The following is a 19,129-nucleotide window of genomic DNA, read 5'->3' on the forward strand; positions in this document are numbered from 1 at the left end:
TCACTTACTGATGTGTCTTTTCTCTTGCTAGGTGGCTCTGTGCTCTTATAGGAATGATCATAGTGGGAGTCAGCATTTTGTGCGTGAGTAAATGGCAGTATTTGCTAAGTAGGAACAATTTGGGATGAAAACCTGTTTTCCCAAGGCTTACCAAGCAATATTCTACAACACTTTGAGTTTGTTGATATTTTAGTTTTCTTGTGTCTTTCATTTTATCCTGGCACCTTCTAGCAATCTTAAGTATCTTTGGACAAGATTCTCCAGAATGTATCTCCAGATGTATTTTTATGTCAGAAATTATTTAAAATCTTTTATTACATAATTTACTTTTGATGCGACTAAGCCCAAGATAGTTGCAGGGTGTTCTTCACAGTTAAACATCTTCAACCAGCAGCCAGTACCTGTCCCAAACTGAGGCTCCTTCTCTTCATCAAAAATGGAGGGTGTTCTGGGCTGACCTTTCACAGATGGCAGGTTTCATGGTAGTTAAGCTTGCTCTTCAAAAAATTACAAAGGCAGACCCTACCCTTCCTCTGCCCGTTTTCCTCCAGAAGGGGACAGTTGTACTAGGATCCCCTCCCCCCAGAGAAGCCTCACAGATTTGAAAGAGATTACTCATGATTATTTAGAGTTAGATATCTTTTTATTTCTTTTTGTAGATTCCTTTTGCAAAGAACATTTATGGGCTCATCGCACCCAACTTTGGAGTTGGTTTTGCAATTGGTAAGTCCCAGGAGCCTGATGTCTACATGGGAAACTTCGAAAGAAGTTCTCCTTTAGGGGAGATTTTCTTTTCCTCTGCTATGGTAAATAGAATGTAGTTACTTGTCCCAGATTTTTAGGAGCTTGAACAGAGGCTACCAGCCGCTTAGGTCAGTGGCAGCCTATTGATCACCTACATAAAAATACTTGCTTCCACATGCTCTTCACTTATTTCCTGAAAAGCAGTGTATTCCAAAATCTGATATTTATAGAAGCAGGCTAATGTAGTGCTGAGATGCTTGGGCGAATGGTTCTTCCTCATGTGAAAGTCATTTTCCCAGGCTAGTACAGAATAGGCAATCAGCGAATACTGTTTGAAAGAAAGACATTTTCCTTATCCACATGCCTCTGCTACCTATGGAGGGGAGGGACATTAACATTTAAGTTTTTCACTGTGTTCGAAGGCTTTGGCTGTACAGCCAGCCCTCAGCACTCTTTATAAATGGGAAGCAGTGTTTGGAGAAACTAGGCATGACTATGTTCACTCTGCCAGTGATTTGAACCCGGCACTCTGAACATACCTGCTTATTCATTATGCTACCTGCCCTAGCTGTTCAGACCAGAGATTCTAGTAGTGGTTTCTGTCATTGGTTTTAGCCAATTAAATGCACTCAGGGCTTTGGGTTTATTTTCCTGAATAGGGCCAGACAATCTCCGAGACTCCTTTTTGTGTTCTGGTTCTCTGATCCTACTAACATTTTCCACATTAGTAATTCTCATGATCTAATTTGAGGCCAGTGTGGAAGGGGCTGGAAGAGATGTGTAGGGTGCCAAGTGACAAGTGGGTGAGAAAATGGTGAATCAGGGGAGCACCACCAGGAAGACTGCCAGGAACCCACAAAGCCAGCAGCCTGCTGAATCTGAAGAACAGCAAGATGAGTTGCTAGAGGACTGGAGACCCTCACCCGCTCCACAGGCCACTCAACAGTGGAGGACAAGGCAAGGCAGAGCAGAGCAAATGGGAGCCTAACAAGGCAGCAGGATGTCATCTCGGGGTCTCCCCAATCCCCAGAGCCCTTCTGCCAGCTCTCACAGAAAGCCTTGCTATCACGAGTCTGCCACAAAACTTGCAGCCGGTGATGACAAAGAGGACAGGCTGGCAGGGCAGTGAGCTTAGGATGCAGTTCGGTGCTTGGTTTACATCAGTCTCCTGTGCTCTGTGACCCCGAATACCTGCAGGGATGGTGGATTCATCGATGATGCCCATCATGGGCTACCTCGTGGACCTGCGGCACGTGTCGGTCTATGGGAGTGTCTACGCCATCGCAGATGTGGCATTTTGTATGGGGTACGCCATAGGTAAGAACATTGGCTTTCAAAGCAACATTTTACCTCAAGACAGGACAGATGCTATGTCCTGAAAAGTAATGAAGCTTGTGTTTTCTGTTGACAACACATTTGGAAAGAGCTTTATCTAATTCTGTATTTCTCAAAAGGTCCTTCGGCTGGCGGTGCCATTGCGAAGACAATTGGCTTTCCATGGCTGATGACAATTATCGGGATCATTGACATTCTTTTTGCTCCTCTTTGCTTTTTTCTGCGAAGTCCACCTGCCAAGGAAGAAAAAATGGTAAGAAAGATTTAGGATGCAATGAAGTGTTTCTTGATTATTTTAGTAGGATCAGCTGGGTAATTTTCTTTTTGGCTCAATATTGGAATATGTTTCTGTTCTTTTTGGGCAGAAGCCTCCAGACATAAATGATGAGAGTATCCATTTAATTTTTAGCAAATAGGGCAGTTACCTGTTTTTACTACCTTCACAGTAGTCTCATGCATTGCTTTTAAACTTGGAGGAATGGAATTATTTTGGTTCATAGATTGGCATCAGAGTACTTCTTCTTTGTCAACGGGGATAGGTTATTTTAATTTTCTATGGTTATTGCAAATCTCAGGCATCATTTCTCTGCTTCTCAAGATCAGATGTTTGTAGGTCCGTTTGCTTTTCTTTTCACCCTTCCTGCATTCAGTAATGGTTGGTGTCTTGGTCCTCACTGCATGTAGGATTTTGGAGCTGGTTTTATATCTTTATGGGAAACCATCATTCACACACCCTGGGGCACACACATGTGCATGTTAACCTTTAAATTCATAACTGCACAACCAGAACTATAGCCATAGGCAAGACAGAATAAAGTGTTTCTCTTTTGAACAGGTTCAAACCTGTTGATTCTAAAGTGAATTTTGACATGCATGAATCATTTTACCATTTCCTAGACCTAGCCAAAGGAGTTGCAGTGTTTCCGCTCATGGTTCATCCTTGGTAGAGTGGTGTTGCCGATTTTCTTAAGCATATACTTGTCCACCTGACAGGAGAGTGCTGTGGATGAAGGATGAATGAGACGAGCAAGGGGGAATGGTACTGGTGTGTGAACAGATGGAAGGCTTGCTCGTGGGTCTCTTAGAAGCACATCACAAGTGCTGTCTGACAGCTGACCTGAAAGGTCTTAATGCTTGGTATTTCCTGAACTGCCCAGCAAAGGTTGGTTTTTCTCTAAAAGTGAGTTTAAAGATAGATTATAAATACACATAACCACCTGAAAATGCTTGCCTCCCAGGGAATGTTCAGGATTTGGTGGAGAGGAATAGCAGAAGGGCCAGTACCATCCTGGCAGCTGCTGCTCCAGCTCCCTCCCTACACAGGGCCATGTGAGTCTGTTTCCTCCCATGGAGGTGCTGGGTGGATTAAATGTCAGACTCCCAATGAGGTGGTTGTTTGGCCCATGTCCCATTTAGTAAATTCATGACCCTCTCCGGTATCACCCATTTGTCCTCCCTGCTTTATCAGTGCTCTGTCCACCCAGCAGCAGCTGAATTTCCTCCATCTCTCTGCAACACAAGAGCTTCCTTTTTGCTGTCCAGAAGCCAGGACTGCTGGCCTAGCATCTCACCAAGGCAGCAGATGCTGGGGGTGGAGGGGTCCTCTCTCTAGGTGGTGGGCAGCATGGTGACTTATCAGAGGTAATGGAGGACATGAATGCGATCAGAGGATGACCAGGGTGCCACTTGTCCAGCCAGCTACCATGTTGCACAAAATGACAGAAGGCCTCTTTCTCCATTTACACCAGTGCTTCTTTCTTTTAAAAAATGCTGAAGGAAGTGGAAGAGACAGTCCTGAAAGGCAGAGGCAGAATTACAGGTTTCCAGAAAGCCGCTTTCTGTAAAATGTCACATCCTTAACAGGTGTCTAGAAAGATAAATCATTGAAGTTTTGAGAAAATGCTTGTTGCCCATAATTGCTGCCTGTAATTGAAGGATGCCATTTAACTGGCGTAATGGCAACACTGGAGGGTGGGAACCAGCTGCTGCTGCCTGCTTGCTGTCCAGGCAGAGCAGGAAGAAAGCCGGAGGAAGCCAGTGGCATCTAATGAGGCATGTGGGCAGGGCAGCGCATGCCACGGAGGAGAATAGATTCCTGCACTTGAGACATCAACAGACAAGCAGTGGTGCTTGAGAATAGCAGGGGCCAAGTGGGATTGTGAAAGCCAGGCTTGCACCCCTGAGCAAAGAGTTCTTTGATTAGGAGCATCCTGGTAATGTGGTGTTTGCTCTTCAGCTGTCTGATATGTAAGACTTGATGCTGTTTTCATGAATCACAAACCAAGGAATCATTAGTCTGTGAGCACTTGAGTGTTGCTTCTATTTGGTTTACTGGATTTCTGCTTTATAATAATCGGGTATCAATAGAGACAGAGAAAAACTCCTTTTTATTCAAATTCCCCTGCAAGTATAAGGAAGACCAACTCTGCTTTTTGAGGAAAAGTATTCCAGTGGTAAGACAATTTATAGTGCAGCCATTAACCCTCAAAATACTGAGCTAATAGCTTTTAGTGGGGCTCTTCCTTTTCCAGGTTGAAGAACTATTTTTAAAGCTAGGGAATATTTCTTAGTCTTGAGACTAAGACTTGCAGAGCAGGAAAAGAGGATCACAGCTTCTTTTTACTGGATGTACTGATGTACTGTGATGCTGATTTTGTGAGATCAATAGCGTGGCCAGAGGTCCCGAAGACCAGACACATTATTATATCCATTTACATACTACATATTATAATCCACTTGTAGACATTTTTCTCTTTGTGATTTCTCAGTTTTACCACCCAAGGTTATTGTGAAGTTGAGGAATTTCATCTAAAATGTACCCCATGTTCTCAGCGTGATAAATGTCAGAGGCATTATCAGACTTGGTGTTGAGCTCTGCACATGTTCAGGAGTGATTAGAAGTGTTTACTAGTTGAGTGCGCTTTGAAAACAAAGTGTCACTTTTTTTTTAAGTCACCCTATGTCTTAATTTTCAGTAACAAAAGAGGGCATGAGACTTCTATGTTTCTCAGTGTTTTTAAAATATCATACAAGGGATGACTGAGAAATACTGAATATTTAAATTAAAAAATGATCACAGTAAAAAACTATCATTAATCCTCCTCAAAATACTCTTCCTTACTTCACTTACCCTATCGTTCTGGCCACTTCCTGCAACAATTCTCGAAGTTTTCTTTCATGTCTTTACAAGGTTGATAAAGATTCAGTGACTGCACCCAGCAGACACACAGGCTCATGAAGTGTGCGCTTGCACATCTTATTTGCTGGACCTGGCACGGTGTGGCTTCTGGCTTTTGCTTAAAGTCAGAATGATCACAAAAGGTACATGTTTTGAATCAATTCAGAACTCTAGGGAGCTACAACAGTGCATCTAAATACATGAACAGAGAATTTCCAGAACTACTTCAGAAAGCTGCAAGAATGATGGGATAGTGTGTTCAAAATGAGGGGGATCATGGCAATGTTCCCTATAATAAAATTTTTATGAACTCTTAAGTTGTACCATATACATGTGAACTACAGTATGACAGCCAGGATCTGGGGAGAAGTCTAGGTATCACCTTAAAGCAAAGATAAAGGCTCCGGATGGTTCAGGAAACTAAGGGGCATGGCGATATAGTAAAAATACCCTTAAGGGCAGTCTACATAGCTAGACAAGCGACAGCCCTCCTCACATGGCCTCACGAAGTACAGTGGCAATAAAATCTGTAAACAGAAGTTGGACCGATGATCTCCAGGGTCCTCTCCCCTACCCCATTTTCAAAATTGCAAGTATAACTCCTTATAAATCTAACATACCCTTGTTCCCACTATGGAGTACAAATTTCCAGAATTGACGCCCCCCTCCCCCAACAGGTACAATGAAAATACTGCAGCAACTCCAGGTATTCTAGGCAGGCTTCAGATAGCAGCTATTATTTGAAAGTTACAGCGCTTTCAAATTAGTAATCCTTTAGAATAGGTTAAAACTGTCTTTATAAAACAAGGTAATCCACTTGTAATTTTCTCTTATAGGCTATTCTCATGGATCACAACTGCCCCATGAAAACAAAAATGTACACTCAGAATAATACCCAATCATATCCAATAGATGAAGAATCTGAAAGTGACTGAAACGCTCAAAAATCATTCGTGTCTGACTGTGTAAAAGTGTTTCCCATGAAATGACTCATCGGAGCTGTGTTAGTCATACCACCCATTCCTGGCGAAAGCGTACAACAACCAAAGGTTATTGTTTCTTTTCCATGGTTATGATCCACTGCCAACAGCCTTATAAAGAAAAAGAAGCTTTTCTAGGGGTTTGTATAAATAGTGTTGAAAACTTTATTTTATGTATTTGATTTTATTAAATATCATACAATATATTTTGAAGAAATACTGTAAATCTATAAATATTTGAATCCAAATCAAATATAATTTTTTAACTTAAATTCATGAACACTTGGACAAAAATATATTTTTTCTGAATATTGGTAATGAGTGATAAAGCACACATTATCTGAGGCTCTTCCAACAAGGAGCTAGAAAGAAATCTGAAAAACAGAATCACATAAGACGGCACATCATGTAGCAACCCAGAATGAGTGTTATTTAACTTGTAATTACTATCAATATATTTATGAGTTCAAAGCTAGTTCTCTCAAGGGCAGAGGGCAAGACCATGGGTCAGTCATCTTTTGGATTTGTCTACAAATATTCACTGGCATCAGTTTTCCATGTAGTCACCTACCTGGAAAGGGACAGTGGTAAATTACATGTTTACATGTCATGTTTGGCAGCAAACATTAAAACCAGCAAGAGGAAAACAGTACATGTTCCGAAAGCAGACAAAAGTACCCAATGTACAGATATGGTAAGTTTTCCCTCTAGGATGTCCATCTGGTCATTTAACTGGATGAAAACTGTGTATGTATCTTGTACTGTCCAGTTTAAGGGTGGTAAAGTTTATCGACACATAGTTCAAGATTTAGGAAAAAAGTTTACAAAAGCTATTGTAACTTGAAGAAATCAGAGCATAACCTGACTCGTCTGCAGGTCATCCAAGTGTTTTTTTCTAGAGCTCTGTTAATTTTGGGTTGTCTGAAACTATTATTTTCTAAACTCCTGAAAGTCTTTCACATAAATGTGAAAACAAATTTTAAACAAGAATGAAAAGGTCTTAATCATACTAGCAAAACAGGTAAAAATCACAGGTGATCAGGACACATCCCTTTTCCAGGCAGAAGAGAAAAACCAAACATCTGAACATGTTACTGTATCATCTGTGTGTTGGGTAGTGTAGTTTTTCCAGGCATGTCAACATTGATGTCTTCATTGTACCAGCAAATACTGTTAATAAAAACTGTCAGTTTACATTGTTTTGTGTGAGATATGACTGAAATGTGAATAGTGGAATATGTCTTTTTAAATAACATTTAATTCTGCAGTTCCAGAGTCATAAGAAATTATCTGATGTCAATTTTGTTAAGCTAAAACTGTGTTTGTATTAACTTGGCCATCAAGGAGCTGAGAATTTTAGAACGACTCCTCAGTCTTAGTTGACTATTACGGAAAGTGATTAGCTTTGCTTTGTGAAGGGACTTCTTTTGCTTTATGAAGGCTTTCTGCGATTTCTGAGTGCAGTGTTTAAGGCAAACAAGCTTCCTACTAACAACTGGACAATTATGAAAGATGCTCTAGAACCCTTACATGGCTAAAATAGAAAAGGCAGGATTGTTTTTACTTCTGTCTACAAGGTCTTCAAAAGATGTGCTACCAATTAGAGACCGTTTGTGGTTCTGCCTGCCCTTAATACTGTACAATTTTTATTTTTGCCTTTAAAACTTCAGCTTCTGAAGAATGACTGGCAAAGGCATTGATTGCTAATGATTGATCCCTAAGATTTTTGATAAATGAACTTTTCAGAACTGTTTGGGGAGCAAGTTACGTTGTATCTGAGGGAGAAGAATGGTAAGGTCTTTTATAGGCTAACATTCTAGGTTAGCAAGACTGAAAATTTTAAAATTATGTGTCAAAACAAAGAACATACAGCACTCTAAACATTTATTTTTTGAACAGAGGTGGCTCTGTTTTCCCCTGGAAGCAAAACACAAAGACTTTGAGGAGGTAGCAATGCGTATTACCTTGCTTTCAAATGCTAAGTGTATCTGTTCTAGCCATGTTTTAGCTTGTTTACTTAATAAACCTTAAGAACATTGTCCTGTGCCTATCTGTATTCTTTCATAAAACAACTGTTGTTTGAATGAAATACACAAGGTATCATTTTGCCTGAATGTTTTAAAAAAAATTAGAAGCTATTCTGTGCTGGTAGGCCTCAGGCAAGTCACTGGAGGCTAGTATGAATCATACATTTTGGCTTTCTACATTTTGATTAAACTCTTACAGTAAAAGACACACTACTATTAATTCCCTTCAGAACATTCTCCCTGGCTTTGAACACATCCCATCGTTCTTGCCACCTTCTGAAACCGCTGTCAGACCTTTCCCGTGAGTCTATTTAATTGTGCTGTTGTGGATGCTTCAATGTCCTAAGTCAATTCAAAACATTCACCTGTTATGGCCATTTCAGCTGGGGAGGAGCCAGCAGCTACCCAGTGGGTGAGAACACATCACAGGGCATTTACAAGCCTCTCCTTCTTCTGGATGACACTCAGTGGCAACAGTCACCATTATTATTTTTTTTTTCTTGCCACATTTCATAAAGACACAGAAGAGAACTTCCAGAACTACTTCAGAAAGTGGTAAGGATGACAGGATAAGTGTGTTCAAAGTTAGGAAAAGGATTTCAAGGGGGGGTTAATGACAGTGTGTTTTAACAAAAAACTGAAATATTCATTGTATTTATCACCCTAACATGTCAATATGGAAAGTTATCCTTGACTCTCTTAACTTACTGATTGCTATGAGTAAGTAACTGTATCCAATGAGGACAACTAAAATGTCCAGTAGGGCATGGAAGCTCTGGAAGACCTTTAAAAGTAGGGGCAATTGAAATGGTATGTGTGTGCACAGCTTCTAGAGCGAATGGTGTAATTGTACACAATTTTAATTAGATGTTAGTGGACAGCTGGGGCTCAGAAAGGATGAGGGAATCTCTGCTCTTCTTTTTGGTAAGCAAAATTACTATTTTAATTTAGAAATCAGAACAACATGTTTTTAAATTAAAGAGATTTAAAATTTACTTCTGGAGACCTACATTTTATTCTTTATCTTACTATAAGTAACAGCGAGATATTTTCCAATTGCCTTTTAAAAAATTTATGTGTAAGTTTAAAATGTGCAATTATATTCCTTGGGTTGTATTCTTTTTTACTTGAATTACAAAATAACATTTCAACTAGTTATGATATTTAAGAATATGACACTTGATTTTAAGAAATGTAGTGTATTATGATTGCAAAATACTCAAAATGTTGCTCATTTTCCCTAATACAGTCAATTATGTAAAAAAAGAAAGTACATCTTAAATAGTCTTAATTACAACAAAAGCAGATACATAAATATACAACAATTGTAAAATTAACTTTGCAATTTTGTTTAGCAAAAGTGGACTTTGTTAGCTTGTTTGCACGACTAAATTACACCAGACAATAATTTCAGAGATACTGCAGTCAACTTTTTTAAAGATGTCATCAAATGAAGATAACTGTTTTTGTGTAGTAGTCTTTATTATCTTTAAGCTATTGATAACATAGCATGGCAGCAAGATTACATCAGTAATGTAATACAATACAAGTTTTGCCATTGAAGCCTACACTTCACACTACTCTAGGCTGTTTGCAGTGTAGCCTCCTTACGCTAAAGTACAACCATGATGCCTCTACTGCTTCAGCTAGCAGATAGAAAAATACTGTGCTACATCAAGGTGGTATTTTACAAATATCATTAGCAGCATTACTGAGCTTTCCATAACTGTGGTTCTAGAGTTAAATACTTTAAAACATGAGTAGATTCTTATGAGACCAAAGTTTTGCATTATTTCTACAGCTCTTTCAAATGACTCGGTTTCAGGAAGATGCTTTGGTACCATGGTTTAACCCAGGCACACCTGCCAATTATAGACACTCTACCTCCCAGGTTAACAATGGCAAGGTACTGTTTACAAGATGACACATGGTTATACACTGGGCAGACTGTTTAAGTAGATGCTGTAGAACATTTTAGCTTTCAGGGAGTTTGGTGTGGAAAGCCTTCAATACCAGTGTTCTGTTAAAATGTGAGCATGCTTAAATAAACAATGAGCAGGGGGGTATCCAGATATATTTCTGTTATAAACCTGATCTCCCTAGAAGGTATTTATTGACCTAATATTTCACTTAATAAAATAGCATGGGAATGAAAGTTGGCTACTTGTGTAAAATTGGAATAACTTCTGCCTGCAAAGATGTTTTTCTTTGTATAGCTTTTATGTTCAAAGCCCTTGTGCAGTTATGCTACTATTTTCCTCGTAACAATCCTGTGAGGTAGTTAGAGGAAGTAGTACCACCCTCACGCTGGAGATGGGGAACCACTGCAGTGAGCTCTCTCTCGGTGACTTGCCTGTCGGTGGTCACGGAGTTCATTAATGGAAGAGCTCCTGAATGGAGTCCGGACTACAGGCTGGGCACAGTGTTACTGCTCTTCTCTGCCTTTTCCTGCCAGCCATCAAAGCTGTGCAATCTACTCTTAAACTCATGCCAATTTACGTATCAAGTTAGCAGAGCCATTTCCTATTAAAGGAAAAAATGTATACAGATTTATTTTGAGGCAAGTTAACAGGCTCACACTTTTAAGGTATAACAATAACAGGTCAAGCTTACGTATTTTCCCTCAGTCATGTGTCACTGGCATCCATAGATGGATCCAATATTGGAGTAGCTCTTTTCAGAGAACTGGTTCTCAAGTCCTATGTAATATTGTTATTTCTTTTACTTTTAATGAGTGAAGACATTCTGAACTATGGAAGCATTCAGAATGATTACCATTCCTTTAAGGCTATAAAAACCCCAGATGAAGCAATAAATATATTTTACATGATCCCTCTCATTTACAACATATTCCTATGTGAAAATGTTTTTAAAACAAAGCTAGTTATCAACACCATCATTTTAAGAACAATTCGCTGAAACTTTAAATATCCTTGTACATGCTTTACTTCCTATGAGAAAACTAAAGATGAAAAAGAGCATGAATGCTTATTAGAACTTCTACTTAAACGGAAAGCACTGACATTCTGAAAGATATTTCAAAAATCCTACTGTCTACTGTTTTGCAGTAATTAAATGTTGTTACCCCTTCTGTAAGATTCTTGACCAAATGTTATTTAATATTCCCTGTTACATTTTGTTTTTCAGTGTAAGTTCATCAAATCACTATTTGTAATGTATTTCAGGTTCACAAAAGCTTTAGAAAAAAATTTCACAGAAGCATAGAAAGCAAGCAACATATGTAAAAATGTTTTTCTTTTTTTTTTTAAACTAAATCAGCATAATAGATTAAAGCTGTAGCATCTGGTTTCATTTTACATTTGGCAAAACAAAAAACCCTCAAAATCTCAAAATATAACACAAAAGATCCACAACTTATTCCCTCAAAGATTGATTTTGTCAATTTGGGCATGCAGCAAATTTGTTATTACAACCCTAATGGAAATAAAAGCATTTCAAGGATCTGGACTGTATCCTATTTAAGATTAATTCAAAAAGAACAGGAAGAAAAAGTAACAGTGAGACATCACATACACATAAACATGAAAAGTTAGCTTACATAATTACATAATTAGAAAAAGTTAAAAATAAATTAGTAAAAATAAATTCCCCAGTATAAATCCAAAAAGGCATAGCTATAAATGCAATCTGAAACAACTGATTTAGTGAGCTGGTCATGTTTTTGCTGGAAAACTTTGTTCATTCTTTCTTACACAAGCAAATAACTGGAGAAGCAGGCATTACAAGAGAACTGAAATGTAGTTCCATTCGTGATAAGTTAGATGCATCTTTCTCCCAATCATTTCGAAGTTTAAATAGTAGGTCCATTACACAGACTCAGACGGGCCAAATAAGTCATCTGAGATGCTGCTGAATGGCTGAGAGTCTATCAATTGGCTGATTTCACTATCAAGGTCTTCTTCTGCATCATCTGCATATTTGCTTATTTTTTTGGAGTGCTGGTCTAAAGACAGACTTTCTAAAGTTTCAATATCTTCAATGCCTGCCCTGTAGTGGATCATTAGAAGTGTTAGAGCTTGTAGTCGTTCACCTGACTTAATCAAAGCAGCAGATAGCAGTGCTTTTTTCCTTGTATCAGTTGTTTCTTTTTCTTCTCTAGCAAGGGAATTGTTGTGTTCCAACTCCTGATCAATTTCATTCTGTAGTTTATCCAACATAAATTCTAGCTTCTGGATCCTTTCCTCTGTAGGCAAGCCCCGGTACAGATCACGGCCAATTTCCTTAACGGCAATAAAAACACTATCATCCAGCCCACCTTCCTTTCTCACTAACTTTATTCCTGCGTTGTTGCCCCGTTTGGAAGGACTGTTTGGACCACAGACTTCTGTGTCACTGCCTTCATTGTCTGATGTGTTGGGTGTGTGTTTTGGTGAGGGCTCTACAAGATCAGTTCCAGGTTCAGAAAAGCGACTTTTAGAGACTGGACGCAAATTTAGCAAACGAGAGCTAGTATTGATAATGTGCCGTGTCAAACCTGTTGTTTTATTGACTGACTTGTTAGTTTCAGCATCAACACGAGGAGGTACGCCTATGAGGGGCTCCTGACCTTCCAGCCTCAGATTTTTTAGAATCCGGTCTGTCCGCCTCTCAGATGCTCCACAAAGAGGAGTCTCAGCTAGACATTTTTCTTGACATTTTTTATGGCAAACATAAGCACACAACATACATTGGGAGGCAGCTTTTGTCCAAACTTTTTTCTTACAGTAATCGCACCACGTTGGGTTTTGGAACTGAGTGTCCTGGAAACTATGCTTAGTTTCTGGGGAGCTCATCTGTCCAGTAATGTTCTCCTCTTTAGGGAGGACAGAAACTTCTTCAATTAAGTGAGACTCTTTTTCTTTCTCCACATTAGTAACTAGTTGGTGGTCTGGTTCTCCTTCCTTCAAATACTTGAAGTGAACAGTAATGTCACCATAGCAAAATTTGTCACTGAAGCCCTTTTGCATACTCAGGTTGCGTAGTGCAGTTCTAGTGACCATGGCCTTAGGTGCAGGAGCTTCCAGTCTGAACTTGGAAACGTATTCCATGTTTGATGTAGCTAGGCATCCTAGGGCCACATCTTCAAGCTTTAAACTTACATGTCCCAAACAGATGAGACCCCCCAACTTGAAAGGATCCCTACACCACAGTGCAATGTTTAGGTATCGGTGGCAGGGTTCTATGTCAAACAAACTGGATGCTCTGGTTCTTGTCCATTTTCCTAGCTTATTACGATAAAGAATTTCTGATGATTCCCATGTGTGACGGTCATCTGTATTGTCCTTGGTAGGGCAGGAACTTTCTGAAGTAAAATCTTTAGCCACTTCTTGCTTTGCTAAAAACTGCTTAGATGTGCTCAAATCTTCTACCTGATCTACACTTTTCACCTGCTTTTCGGCAGACTTGTCTACTGGAGTAGGAAGCAGCACCTTCTCTGGCTTTTCAACAAGAGTATCTGGTTCTGCCTGACTTGGGGCATCAGCAGAAGGCAATGGAACTTTCACTTGTGGTCGTGGTGGCACAGGTGGTTTAAAAGTGGATCCTTGGGTGGGTTTTGACACTTGTATTAGGTCTGTTACCTCAGAAGTTTTTAGGGCCAATGGTTTAGCTGCTTCTTTGGAAGAAATTTTTGGTGGTGGTGGGTGACTTCCTGCAACTAATTTACGGTTTAAAACTGGTGATACAGTGCCGAGGGGTTTAATAGAAAGTGTTGTTGGAGTCCGTTTGGGACTATGACTTAGTGGTTGTGCCTCATCTTTGAACTCATTTTGTACTCTGACATCACTTGCCAGGTCTTCATATTCAGAATCCATGTCTCTGTTTTCAGTATCCACTGCCAGCCCCACAGCTTCCTCTTCATAACTTGGTTGGCTTGAGCTGGACAGAAAGTTTTCTTCCAACTGGCTGAGATTATCCTGTAGCACCACACCTGGATTACTCTGGCCAACGGGCCTTTCATAGTACACCAAAACTCGTTCCCCGGCCTGCTTGATAAGCTTCAACACTTGCAGTGTCGAGGTAATTTTCACACCTGGTTTTAAGATTTAAAAGGGAAAACATCAGTTATTGTTATAAAAATTACCTACATTTGTTACATATAATTGCGATTACCTTTTTAAAGAATACTTGGCTAACGGAAGAGTAACAGGGAATCCTTAAAAATGTTTTACTTGATTTCTGGATGAATCATGTTCTGATTCTCAATCTGAAGATGCTGAAACCTAAGAACATTTAACCTTTTCAACGCAGATGACGTAAATCCCTAAGAGTACCTGCCAACTGCTAGTCCTAACTGCTTCCCACTCCATCCTAGGGTAAACGACATTGTTTCTCTAACTGAACTGAGATAATGAGTAGAGAAAAATCTATACTTAAAAGGATTTTATTACAGTTAAACTAGAATTAGAATATGAGAAGCTTATGAAGGAAATTCCAAAATATCCCAGGGATTGGAAGCTATGTGATGAATGATTCACATTAAGAGAACAATGCTTGAAATACATATAGCAAAATACTGTAATATGAATAACTGACTCTTTTTACAGATGCTTTTTGTTAGTCATAACCACTGAACTCCTCTTTTTCAGGATGACAAAAAAGTAAGTTGCTTTAAAATTTAAAAAGTTGGTTAATATCTGCATCTGTACCACCTTAAATTTTAATATTATTTTCGAATTGTTATACTAACATAGCTTAAAATTCAAAAGATACAAAAGGATATACAGTGGAAAGTTGATTTGCATGTCTACCTAGGAGGCACATGTCCCTTCCTGAGGTCCCAGTGTGATATTGAGTATGTTACATTTAATGCCTGTTTCCTCCCCAAACAGCACTTAGCCACACTATCCCTTATATATGTATCAAAGGTAAGATAGGTTTTTTATTATCTAAAGGAGTCAGGGCCATATTCAATAAATCAAAGTAACGCCAGCCTCTTCTAATGGCTTCACCTCCCAGGTTCCTCAACCTGTGTGCTCTCTTACTTCAACCACCTGCAAGAGCACGCTGGAGACCTGCTCATCAAGCAGAGCTTCGCAACACTAAAAATATCTTGCATCACTGTCTTTTTATTGTTGTACCTCTTGTGATCCTGCAATCTGTTTGTAAGCAATTTCGCAGCCCAGTCTTTCTTCTTTTTCATGGTCCTGTTGGTCTTCTGATACGATTTGCTTATCTACTAACCCGAGTCTCAAGATTACAATGATGTTCTCTCACTACACTATATACCTGTCTTTTTGACCTCCAGCTTTGCAAGCCCCATCCCTTTTCTGCTCTTGAGCTTACCACCTGGATGTAACAACAAGTCGTTAGTGTCTGTCTCTGGCAAAGGATTCAGTGCTGCTTAGCTTTCTTTTAGACGGGTCTCTAACTAACCAAGTCTCCAAATGAACAGCCTCAAACCCTCCCCATTCCTTAGAGCCCACCCTCCCACCTCCTCTCACTCTGTAGATGCTATAGTTTCCCTGCCAGGGATTGTGAGTCTTACGCAGGAGGAGGACATGTCCCTTTATTTTACTCTGGATCCCTTTTTAGACTTTCGCTTCATTAATTTTCCTCTTATCTTGCTCCTTCCCCCTCCTTTCTTTTAAAAAACAAACAAACAAACAAACAAAACCTTCCTTCGTTTTCACTTACACTAAGGTGGTTGTGGTCATCTCTAGTTTTTCTGCACTTACATTTGACTGTCACTTGCAAACAAGCATTAGAAGTAGAGCGATCACTTATATTTTTACTCTACATATGTTTGTACTGCTTTTTGTTTTGTGACATAGTAATCATTTATGTAACTGAAAACTATAAGAGGACATAAAGTTATAAAAACATTTAAACAGAATTGTGTTTTTAGCAGAGGAAAACTACCTCTAATGTTCACATTACACAATTATGTAAGGAGCAACACACAGGATGAGGTCTATTTCATGCCCTTGGAAATAGTGGGCCAGCAACTCCAGCATTACCCAAGGAGCTGACACTCATGCAGAATCTTGGGCCAGGACTCTCGAACCTGTGTGTACATTGGAACACCAAGTCTGGGTGACTGAGACACACAAGAAAGTGTGAGAAGCACTGCATATGAAATGATTAGAGATTCTGAGGCGAAAATACTTAGTTGGACTATCAGATATACAACTAAATCATTTTCATTATTTGATTGTCATGATAAAATTAAATCAGAGTTTCTTTGATATGTAACCAGATAAGTGCTCTTTGATTTAGGAACTCCTATACCTAATTACTGTTATCATTTTAACTGCGAGAGAACATACCACCTTGTGTTAGTCACTTTCCCATCACTGGGACAAAATACGCAACATCCGCAACTTAAAGGAGAGGTTTATTGTGGCACACAATTTTTAAGAACATCCAGCCCACAGTTAAGTTATCCCCAAGGCAGAAACGGCATGGCAGAAGGCATGGTGAAGGAAAGATGCTGGTTCCATAGAAGCTGGGAAGTAGAGAGGGAGAGGAAGGGAGGAGGCAGGAGATAACAATACCTCTTTTTCCAGGGACCAGCCTGCTCCAACCAAGTCTCACCTCTTAACAGTACACAGCTATGAAGTGATAGTGGCCAAGTTCATAGATCAGTATAGTGTCCCCACGATCCAAACACCCTTTAAAAGTCCCATGTCTTAATATAATGAGACTTTTGGAGAACATTTTATTTTTTTAATACGGGGGATCGAACTCATGACCTCACGCTTGCCAGGCAGGCGCTTACGCTGCTGAGCCAAATACCCAGTATGTTTTTTATTTTTATTTTAATTTTTTTAAACTGGGAACCAAACTCAGGACCTTGTTCTTGCCAGGCAGGCAATGGAGAACATTTTAAATTAAAAGTGTAACACTCTGTCCCTGGCTCTCAAAAGGCTCATAACCATCTTATCATGCAAAATGCATTTAGCCCATTTCTAAGAGTTGCTAGAATCTTAAAAGTTCCAGCATTGTTTAAAAGTTCAAATCCAAAGTCTCTTCAGACACCGAAGGCAAACTCTTAGCTATAAGCCCTTGTAAAAATAAAAAAGAAAAGTTAAATAATTCTAGCATACATTTACATGGGATAAACATTCCTGTTTCAAAAGGGAAAAATCAGGAGACAGGAACGGAACCAAAGCAAGACTGAAACCCAGCTGGGCAAACATTAAACCCTGAAGCTCCATGTCCAACACCCAGGGCAGGCTGTGATGAGTCGTAAGCTCCATGGGGTGGGGCCTTGTCTGTCACAGCCGGTGTGGCTCTCTTTTGGGCTTTCCTCAGCAGATGCTCTGCATTCCTAGCATCTCTGACATCCCAGAGTCTCCGCTGCATGTTCAGCTTCGCTCTCACAGCTTTATACACTGCTGTTATGGTTAAATCTAAAATATCCCCCCAAAAGCCCTAGGTTTAGAGGTGGAGCCTGGAAGGAGTGGGTCGCTGGGAGGTGACCTGGAAGGGTGTGTTTTTGTCCCTGGCCTTCTCTCTCTCTGCTTCCTGTCTGCTATGAGTTGAGCAGCTTTCCTTCACTGTGCCCTTCTGCTATGCCATTCCAGCTGAGACTGAATCCTGTGGCAACTATGAGCCAAAATAAGACTTTTCCTGCTTTAAGTTGTGGGTGTGCCATGATGGAATGCTGACTAAAATAAACATTGGCTTTAAAAGAGTAACTGTGACCAATCATGTACTCAAGAAATTTCTTGACAAGTCTACAATGGCCAAGTACTGTAAGGTCTGGAGAAGTTTGAATTCTACCGCCAGCGCTGTGCACAGCAAAGTCCTACTGCTTAGATATACATAGCCAAGCAAACAATTTGCCATCAGTAGACTTCGTGTCATTACTGATGAGAATAACCCAACTGAAAGGTGTCTAGTATAGAGGTGACATATTTTTCCACCATGCACTTGCAGTCAATAGCGTCCCACAGATAGCTGGACATTCAGACAACCCATGACCACAGGACAGTGCATGTGTGTTCTCTTGGACAAAGAGCTATAGCTCCTCATGGTTCATTTCCTAGTCCTACCTGATAGGGCAGTAGGGCTAATAGTATAAATTTTAGGCTCAAGAATAGTAATGGTGGTAGCTGTACAGAAAAGTAACTGTTGACTTGCTCTTACTTTCCGATTCAAATAAGAGAAACAGAACATGCTAAGTGAATGAAAATTAGAAAAGTTGTTTAAAGATGAAGCATTTTATATATTAAGACTAAAAATAGCATACATTTTTAAAAGCATCTCTTTAACAAGTCCTTTCAGATTTTTATTTGTAATAAAATTTCTTTCTACTTTAAAAGTAACACATGCTTATAATGGGGCCTAGGGAAGAAAGAGGAAGTGAAAGTCACGTCTACTTTCTAGTTCTCTGTAAATATAAAGTATATTGGATATTAACATAGATACCTCCAATAGCAATGAGTCGATCTCCCCGCTGAAGATCTGCAATTGCAGCAGGTGAGTTTGGGGCCACGGTTTCAATTATGACATGCCCACCATACCCGTCAGTTGACTGAACAAGACGAAGTGTAAGTCCAACACTTTGTAAACTGCCTTTTATTAATTCAACCTTTGATAAATAAAAAAACAAAAACACATTCAATGTATTCATAGAACAATAGTAACACACTGACCACAATTGACTGACTTTTGTAAGTTGATGATTGTAATTATAGATCAATAAAGGAGGGATGAAATCATTATTTTAACAATGTAAATTAATATTCTCAGACCACATTTAAGTTATGGAAATATTAAATATTCTGTCTTCAATATGTCTTAATGAAGATTCATTTGGAAATAAACAGAAAGGCTAAATGAAAAGCACTCCCAATAATACTATCTAGAACTATTAGTATTTCGTATTTTCTAATGTATATTTGAACACAAAATTGAGA

At 39.4% G+C, this 19,129-nt stretch overlaps 2 protein-coding genes across 2 annotated transcripts in view; one reads left to right on the top strand and one right to left on the bottom strand.

The window, feature by feature from the left end:
* Nucleotides 1-8,276, top strand: part of Slc18a2 (solute carrier family 18 member A2) — a 30,218-nt gene extending 21,942 nt beyond the window's left edge. Inside the window, exons 12-16 of the mRNA XM_003479318.4 lie at nucleotides 32-83; nucleotides 660-723; nucleotides 1,942-2,061; nucleotides 2,199-2,332; nucleotides 6,094-8,276. Coding sequence (XP_003479366.1) covers nucleotides 32-83; nucleotides 660-723; nucleotides 1,942-2,061; nucleotides 2,199-2,332; nucleotides 6,094-6,192 — 469 coding nt within the window. The 3' untranslated portion in view covers nucleotides 6,193-8,276. The remainder of the gene's footprint in view (nucleotides 1-31; nucleotides 84-659; nucleotides 724-1,941; nucleotides 2,062-2,198; nucleotides 2,333-6,093) is intronic.
* A 1,449-nt stretch (nucleotides 8,277-9,725) lies between these two features.
* The window catches only part of Pdzd8 (PDZ domain containing 8), a 114,203-nt gene continuing 104,799 nt past the window's right edge, over nucleotides 9,726-19,129 (bottom strand). Inside the window, exons 4-5 of the mRNA XM_003479317.5 lie at nucleotides 18,639-18,801; nucleotides 9,726-14,295 (exon numbers count right to left, since the gene is read on the bottom strand). Of these exons, the coding sequence (XP_003479365.2) occupies nucleotides 12,092-14,295; nucleotides 18,639-18,801 (2,367 nt within the window). The 3' untranslated portion in view covers nucleotides 9,726-12,091. The remainder of the gene's footprint in view (nucleotides 14,296-18,638; nucleotides 18,802-19,129) is intronic.

The sequence above is a fragment of the Cavia porcellus genome, unplaced genomic scaffold (genome assembly GCF_034190915.1).
Source record: "Cavia porcellus strain 051 isolate PalLab524CR breed Dunkin Hartley unplaced genomic scaffold, mCavPor4.1 scaffold_2, whole genome shotgun sequence".
Classification (NCBI taxonomy): domain Eukaryota; kingdom Metazoa; phylum Chordata; class Mammalia; order Rodentia; family Caviidae; genus Cavia; species Cavia porcellus.